General features: G+C 55.7%; 2 protein-coding genes across 2 annotated transcripts; one reads left to right on the top strand and one right to left on the bottom strand.

The window, feature by feature from the left end:
- Window positions 1-1797: 1797 nt before the first annotated feature.
- Window positions 1798-2349, top strand: IUM83_13160 (uncharacterized protein; the record flags this gene model as incomplete). The annotated part of the gene is made up of 2 exons (XM_067937819.1): window positions 1798-2082; window positions 2182-2349. 2 exons carry the CDS (start codon window positions 1798-1800, stop codon window positions 2347-2349), a joined length of 453 nt encoding a protein of 150 aa, XP_067786882.1.
- A 538-nt stretch (window positions 2350-2887) lies between these two features.
- IUM83_13159 (Leucine-rich repeat, ribonuclease inhibitor subtype) lies at window positions 2888-4306 on the bottom strand (the record flags this gene model as incomplete). Its single annotated transcript, XM_067937818.1, has 1 exon — window positions 2888-4306. One exon carries the CDS (start codon window positions 4304-4306, stop codon window positions 2888-2890), a length of 1419 nt encoding a protein of 472 aa, XP_067786986.1.
- Window positions 4307-8682: the final 4376 nt, after the last annotated feature.

The raw sequence follows: 8682 nt of genomic DNA, 5'->3' as shown, positions 1-8682 counted from the left end.
TTTGCTGAAATTGCCGCGTCACTTTTCGTAACTGTGCCATTTTTTTTCCTGGTCAAGCATCTGTGATCGATTGCGTCTCGCCATGGCCTCTTCAACCTCGTCGGCAAGTACGTATCACATCTTCGGCACGAATTCAAGTCGCACTCAAGTGCTATATTATAGCACTTGAGTCGTAATGCCAGAGCTGGATCCCAACGGGTCGCGTCGGTGTGCATTATAGTCGTAGCTACTGAGGAAGTTTTTTTTTCCTAGTGTACCGAGCCCGTGACAACATTGTGGCGTGTGACTTGGTGCAGTCCCACACGAAGTTCCCTAGATGGACGCTGCACTTGTGAGCCCAATATCAGTCGGCATTCCGCCATAGAGCTGAGTACTAGTACCTCAGAGTTTCCTGAGCGAACAGGTACTGTACTTGAAGTTGCCTTTCGGTGTTCGACACCTGACCAGTTTTTGGCCAATCGGGTTGCCTGCGTTTCCACTGAATACAGGCCCCAAGTGTCAAGCCAGGCAACTTCAATGCGCCGACGCCTCTAGAGGATCGCAATGGCGCATGAGTGCAAATGTGAAGGCGACAGCAACTCCAGTGGGTATAGAGATACCGGCCTGTCCTTCGCGCTGGCGCCAACTTCTATCTACTGTTAAGCCATCTCGACACTTGGCCCAGGCTGAAGTCTGGAGATGAGTTGCTTCAGCACAGAGGCGGATGAGCGGGCTGAACCGGAGCTGGGCAAGGCCGGGTTAGCCACTCTCAAGTCGACGGTGGCCGTTGCCCGCGGGCATAAAAGCAAAGCCGGTTGAAGCTCGTGGGGTCCAATGACTTGTCGAGGGCCCAAATTTCAACCACCGCTCGATGATCGACGGCACTGCAAAGCCCCCAACCCAAGCGCCGAAAATGCCCGAGAAAATGTGAGAAGATGGGGAAACCGACTGGGATCATGTGCGCTGCTGGTGGCCGAAAGCGTAACGCAGTGTTCTTGGGTTCTTGGGCTCCGGAAAAGCAATCGGTCGGTGCAGCGCCGCCACGAACAGCCACAGCTGGGGAGCTGGCACGCCCAGATTCAAAGACCGAAAACCCAAGCGCATGCAACACAACGAGTCAAGCGTTGCATTGCAGGCGGTTACGGCGGTTCCGGCGCTATATAGACTAAGAAGAAGCGCGGCTACGCAACGGTCGACCGATTACTGTTCCGATGGAAGGCGAACTGTCATCACACCACACGACTTCACTCACGCGCGTTCGAGTTGGAGCTTCGTGTCGCGCCATCGGGGCATATCGTAATACATGTACGGCACAGTACGGCAAGACAGCACGCATGCCCTTGAATGTGCGCAGTTCAAGTGCGGAGACCATTTTGGGCTTGCATCCTCCTCTTCCACCTCAACCCGAGCCGCGCGGGTGTACCCTTCAAAGTGCATCTGATCTAACATAATCGAGATGCAAGGAAATTCATTTACCAAGGTTACTGCCTATATTCACTTGGTTTATCCGTTTATCGTCATGGAAGGGTGCGTGCGTTTAAGGAGGTTTTGCGGTGGTCTCTGCGACGTGTTTTTGTGTTGGCGCTTGGTGGGCCGTGCCCTTTTATTCCGCATACAAATTTCAAGACGAAACCGGCCGCAGCGGCAGCGGGGCAGCGCCGGAACGACAGCCTCATTGTGCAAAGTCTCCGCTGGATAACACTTGCCAGGCAGCAACAACAAGCACACAGCTTAAAAAGCTCAGCAACAGAGCCAGCGCTTACAACGTCAACCCGAGAAGGCAACAGCAAATTTAGCACCGCTTACTTAAACCCCGACATGTCCGACGTTGTGGTGCCCAGCTTCTTCCCGACACCCACTGAGATCGCCGGAGGCCTCCGCTGGGTGAGGCAACACCCCGTCGTGGCCACGGCTGCCGCTGCCGCCGCCACTGCCGTGAGCGTTCTCACGTACCTCAAGGCCGCGGCCGAGGATGAGCGCCAGCTGGAATTAGACGTGCTGAGCCCCCACAAGGAGAGCGAGACCGACGACCTGTGCAGCAGCACAGAGAGCGACGCGTCCACGCCCACAAGAGACCGCAACTTGAGTCCGCGCAACCTCAGCGTACGTGGCACTGCACGTGCAACTCTTTTTATTTTTTTCACTTAACCGGCAGCAAAGGTGCTAACGTTTAGATGGTGTTAAATTGTCTGGTTGTTGCAGTTCGGCGAGTTAGAGGCGGAGGTTGCAGCTGACAACGAGGTGCACGTACATGCCGACGTGGAGACCTGCGAGTTGGAGGCGGCGCTGCAACAGGCGGAGGGGGACACCGTATCTCCGCAGTGGGGGTGGTACGTCTCCACCACGCCTCCGGAGGAGTATTACCAGTGAATCTTTCATCCATTCATCCCGTTCCACCATCAAGTGCCGTAGACTTTTTGACCCAGTGCCGACCGACTACGACGGACTCCCCTCTCCCATCGGCTTTTGCCAGACCCGTCCTCTCCGAGCGGCAGCCTATAACTTGGAGTGAGCCGCACTATCTGTCCTAATATATTGAGTCCTCGCAGTGCCACCACCGTAAACGAAAGTTTTTGGTTCTAATTAGCAAGGTTTGCATATGCAATGCAGTTTGTTGCATTTGGGTCAAGGTCGCAGGCAACATATTCCGACAGGTTAGCTTGCAGGGTTCTGATTCCAGTGGCCTCACGTTCTGACCGTTGAGTGGAACATCATGCTTTAACGGATCCGCGAAACGCTTGATGCTAGTCTTGATGCAACTTCAAACGTTCGTCTACAGGCAAAAAAAAATCGGAATGCAAGCCAAGAAGAATGCAATGCAAATGTTGATTGACTTGTGTACAGGATTTCTATTAGGGGAGTTGGTTTGGTTACTAGCTTGAACTATTAGTTGGATGAGGATGTTCGCTTACGCGGACGAGTTGGCGTCTCGGTCACAGGAGACTCGACGCGCCCTGCTGGAGGTGACGGCTGCACTATCCAGGACGAATTTCACCCCTTCGGAACTCAGGAAGTTGTCCTCGAGGCCGAGGAATCGCAGTGAAGGGCACACGGCACCGCCCAACAGGCTCTGCAGCTCAGTCACGCAGTTATCCGTGACCAGGTTGCCCCCCATGCACAGCACCTGCAGCGACGGGGTGTCCGTCGACTGTGCCAAAGCACCGAGAACAGCTCGCAGTCCGGTCTCTCCGATGAAGTTGCGACGGAGATCCAGTCGCGTGAGGCGCGGCGCCTGAGCGGACTGCAGCAGTCGCGCCACCTCGGAAGCTCCGAGGTCGGCGAGGCTGTTGCCAGCCAGCAAAAGGTCCTCCAGCAGCGGACAGCAGCCCGATTCCAGTGCATTGCACAGCGATCGCAGTGCGTTGCGGCTCATGGTGTTGACGAACACGGAGATGAGTTGCAGCTTCTTGATATTCGGGAAGGCGCCGGAGGTGAACGCGCCGGCCAGTGCGAGCACGGCGCTCTCACCATCGTTGGATTGGGTGGTTGGGAGCTCGGCGCAGCCCCAGGCGTACAGCGGCGTGGAAGCGGAGCCCACTTTGGGGACGACAGGCGACAACGACATCGCGCCAGCCTTGTGCACTACGAGCTGCTGCAGGTTGACCATCTTGAGCATGGACGAGTTTTGGGCCAGCCCTTGAGTCAACTGCGCCACCTCCACCGTCACGCTCAGCACGCACGTGGGCAAGAAGCTCGCGGCGAAGCGGTTGAGCGCGCGGTGACGCACGACCTCTTTGCCGTCCAGGAAGGAGAAGACCAGGCGCGTGCAGTCCTCACCGATGGAGGCGAAGATGCTGCAGCTGGCGGTGGTGGAGGACGTGCACCGTTGTCGCTTGATCGCTCTGCTGGTCACGTGCAACAAGTTGCGCGCAACAACGCGGCGCTTACGGGACTGCACCTGCACCACGGTCTCAGTTGCAGCAGCTTCGTGCACGCTGGAGGCCACGAGGCTTTGCAGGCGGCGCCGGAGCGTGGCCAGGTTGCAGTACTCGGCCAGTGAACCGGCACGCGAGTACAGCGCCAATTCGATGCGCTTGGCCAGCAGCACCGCTCGTTCCGGGTTCACTTGGACGTTGGGCTTGGTCTGCGACTGCGAGAGCTGTAGAATGCGCTGCACCATCATGCGGCGTTCAGGCAGGTGGCTGGAGCACTGCCACTGGTTCTGGATTTGAGTTCCGATTTGCTGGGCGGTGTCCTGCTGCGCTTTGGTGGTGGAACTGTCAATGCGTTTGGCGTTGCATCGCTCCGGGGCCCATTGCGGAGCCTGCGCGACGGAACCTGTCGGGGTCGTCGGAGGGGTCATCATCACCTGCGCCTGCATATCCATCACTACTACGACTGGGCTACTGGTGTGGCTGGTATGTCCGCGGCAAAAGTAGGAATGGCTCTCGACTTGAGTTGTGCTGTGCTGGGGCTCCGGTCCCATCGGGGCTGGGTAGGTTGGCTGCGCTCTTCTACAGCACCCTCGGCTCTTTATCCCAGGCTCTTCTCTGAAAGGCTGGAGCGTTCACGCTCGGGTGTCGGGGTGTCGGGGCATCGAAACGTCCGGCGTGACAAGGGCACATCCGCACGCCCAGCTGAAACTCGGGAAGAGCTGCCTCCTTGTCCTCGCTCGACGAAAAGACGAGCGGATCCGGTACACGGTGCACCCAGCTGCCAACCGTAAGTGCTGGGCTTCATTACATGTATGCACAGGGAGCTCCACGCTTCGAGGCGTCCGACGCGAAAAGGAGCGACGCTTTTCAATGGAGGCTTCCGTAGCTGTTTGCGGCCACGAAGTGTCGCGAACCAACGTGTAACTTGGTTTCGGACGGCGTGCAAATGGCGAGCCTTGACTTGACTCAACTCGAACGAGGGCGAGATTTGCCATTAACTTACACAAGCGGCCTGGAGCGCCCGTGGAGGGTGTGGTGACACGCTTTCTACCATCAAAATATGCGCGGCACCTCGAAATGCGCGAGATCGGCTTTCTGGTGAGCGGAGACGGTGATTATCCTGCCCCAAGATAAGCAAGCGCGCCAGCGCTCTCGACACATGTAGAGGCCACCCATGTGGCGAGTGCCTCGTCGTCCACATTCGCATCTTCCACTTGGGGGACGTTCCCGCTCCTGCCGCTGATTATGGAGCGCGCCACCAGCGGCCTGAAAACGCTTCTACAGCCCGTCATGAACGTTGGTGACAGACAGTGAGGTAAGCTGGTGTATTATAGGCGAGAGAGACCCCAGGTGCAGAGCTTTTGCTCGTTTGTGTTTGGACTATCTGCCGCTCCATTCAACCGCAGGACGGTCTCCGATCGCTGCTGGACGGTTGCAATGGTGCCCAACCATGCATATCAGGTCCGTTGGAGCTGTTAAAGGCGGAGGCGTCCGTGCCAAAGTGTCCGCAGCTGGGTGCAAGGAAGGCGGTGGAGGTCTGGGCCGCGCACTACACACTAGTGTGACACTAGGGCTCTGTGCGTGTAGTGTGGCGGGGCAGCACTTACCACTCGAGGCGTTGGCTGGGCTGACAACCGAGTTCGCTGATGTTGAAGTGCAGAGGAGCTACAGCACATTTCGCCAGCTCGGGCACGGCACCTGCCGTTGGCGAGCTTCGTGGCTCGAAAGTGCTCGCTCGTCACGTCTCTATTTGCCGCACGTGACCCGAAAGCTTGAGGCGTCAGGAGATGCATCATGCAAAGCGCGACAGTCAAACGCTGGGTAAAGGCGAGCGGCTAGGCAATTCTTTTGCGTTGGGCATGGGCATCGGATCGGCTGCCACTTCCGCTTGTGGACGTCCATACATGAAACCTTACGTGTAGAAGCCGAGTCGCGCATGGCTCGCTCGTATGGATGATAACCTCGAATACCTTACATACTTGCCACCGCCAAGTAGAAGTTTGGTCGCCACTTGTCCGCAATCGGCACCGTCCGATCGAGCAGCTACATGTTGTGCGGTGCGGAGCGGGACTCGGTGCCAGGAGAGCTCGGTATGGCTCCTACTTCTCTCCGAGCACCACAGTGTGGGGGCCCGCGCCACAAGCCAAAGCCATTACTGCCTGTAAAACTGCTACGGGCCACGACTACCGAGCGTGTCGGCCGAGCACTACCAACAGCAGTAACAGCGGCCATAAGGCATCGTGCGTGCAGCGGGGGACTACAGGGGTATTCGCCTGCTTGCTTGTCCCAGGCAAGAGAGCACGCGGGTCGCTGAATTCTTGCATAGGGAAGGGAAGAAGGCATGCCATGGCATCTGCCCTCGCTGACTACACCCCATAGAACGCCATCGTATCTGGCATGAATGAACAAATATCCACTGCCGCGCCCGCCACGCGTTCGTGACTTGTAGAGAACGATTGCACCCGAACGGAAGGTTCGGAGTCGCTCACCGCTCACGGCGTTGTCAACTTCGACGAAGTCAAGTCGCAAAATCGTGGATGACATGAGGCCCTTGTTGCAACCAGGCACTTCGCTTCACGCTAGCGCTTGTATAGTCGTAGCGGCGCCCTAAACAGTGTCCACACATGGATAGACTGGTAGACTTTCGCCAAGTGTGCATTGGGGGTCTGGTTGTTCATACCAGTCGCGAGCCAACCACAATGGATATTGGGGAGCCCGCACTTTTACTTGGACGGGTGGCGAAGGTTGGCGACTCGAATCGCGTCGGTACCTAATCACTCGAACCTCTACGGGGCGAAATGCTTGAGCCTCGAACTTGCGTGGGAACGAAGGCCACAGACGAAAAGACTCGGACTGCAACCTCTACACGGACACCTACAGTTAGGACCGAGTAGATCTACAAGTACATGGTATCCCTTGGCTCTGTGTCGCTGGAGCAATGCTTGTCTAGTCAGTTCAAAGCTCGGGGCCTGACTCAATGAGTCAGACTCATTCAATAATGTCGACGAGGGCAGTCGGCGCGAATACAAGCAGACATGTATGCGACGAAAACAGCAGTATTTCGAGCGCACGTGTCGTGTAAAAGGCTTGAACAACTGATAGGTTCGTGGGCTTTGCCGCTTCAACTTCGGATCCGAGGGCAAATCCGTTCACAAGGATTGCAAGATTGGAGTTGTCCAGCCTTGGGAGTGCGAACAGGCAACAAACGGCGACATTCGGTCGAGCTTTGGTTACAGGTGCAATTCGGGTGACCAACCGCTGGCATGCTGTTGCTCACCCCATTGTGCTTCGATAGGGACCTCCTGCACACAGCAACAATGTATCGTCAAGCTAAGGAACTCGCGACTACTCGCAGTTTACTTGAGCTCGAGTTGTTGAATCAAATGACCCACATGCTTCTTTGCACCAGGTCCATTTGCCTCTCGATCACGAAGGCGAGTTGGTACAGCGGGGAGAAGGCAAATGTCCGTCGTAGAAATGATGCAAAGAGGGCCAGCGACACGACTTCCATCACTGCAAACACCAGCGCATTCACCGCTGCGTTGACTCCCCAGACACTCGTTCCGCTAAGAAATATTTTATGTTGGGCAAATGAGATTAGATCACGAAGGATAACGCATCCACGAACTCAGCCAGAACCAGATATTCGCAGCAGTTGTAGACCCTGCTCCACGATCGTCTTCGACCTGTCGATAGATGCAGAGTCGACGGTTTGAGTTCGTGGCGTCAGGTGCTTCCTCTAGAGGATCTGGAGCGACGATAATTTGTCGGCGGCCGAATTTCCAGAATATTTGAGGCGAGTTTGTATTGGCGGGTTGTTTCTGTGGTCCGAATATGCCCGACACTTCCAACACTTGCAGTTGATCCGCGTGTAGCCTTGTAAGACGGTGAGGTAGACACGCCCGAAGTCGTACATCTTGCAGCGACTTAACCGGAAAGTATCGGAGATTGTGCGTCACGGCGATCAATTTCGTCACCAGGTCGGCGTAGTCTGGGCCGCTGTTCCGCTACCTACTCTGCAATTCATACTAGTACTAAATCGTCGTTTCAGGTGTTGCTGGGGAGCACGTCTGTCTTGAAGATAATTCTTGTGTTCGCACGGACCTCTCTGAACTCCAGCAGGACTTGCAGGAGGTCTACCGAAATGAACATTATCGAGGTGTATATCGACCCGGAGAACAGCGAGATAAACACAGCGCTGAGGCAGTCTACTGAAAAAGTCATGATACTGGGGATGAAGTCCTTCGAGTCTCTCGTAGCCCAGATCATGAAGTGTTTCCCGACAATTTTTCAGAACGGGAGTGCAGTAATCGCTACGATGCGACGCTCCTGGGGTAGACTGATGTACGGAACTTTGTCCATCGGGTGCACCACGTTTAGCACCATGAACGAGAAAAAGTAGCGATAGTACCGCCGAGTGTTCCGACTTGATGCATTCTTCGAGAACGGGTTGCCACCAAATACTACCCGAATCACTACCATGAGATAGATCAAGAAAACACCACAATGTGGGAATAGGTTTATCTCCGGGATCTTAAATGAACACAACGCGTTTGACTTTGAGCTCAGTGCCATAGCTTTTAGGATGAATTTCCTGCCGCAAATACAAAAAAATCAATGAGAGTCACGCATGCCAATTCCCAATAAAGTGATTCTTAGTTTACCGGAGTGGGCGAGATCGAGTTGCATCAGACTGAGCAAGATAAGCCAAATACTCCCTTGGATCAGGTAGATCTGTGTCTCCAGCACGAACGCGAGCTGGTACAACGGGGAGAATGCAAACGTGCGCCTCAGAAATGTCTCGATAAACAGAAACGATCCGAGCTCC

The sequence above is a fragment of the Phytophthora cinnamomi genome (genome assembly GCF_018691715.1).
Source record: "Phytophthora cinnamomi strain GKB4 chromosome Unknown Contig63, whole genome shotgun sequence".
Taxonomy (NCBI): domain Eukaryota; phylum Oomycota; class Peronosporomycetes; order Peronosporales; family Peronosporaceae; genus Phytophthora; species Phytophthora cinnamomi.
This window is presented reverse-complemented; position numbering and strand designations above follow the sequence as displayed.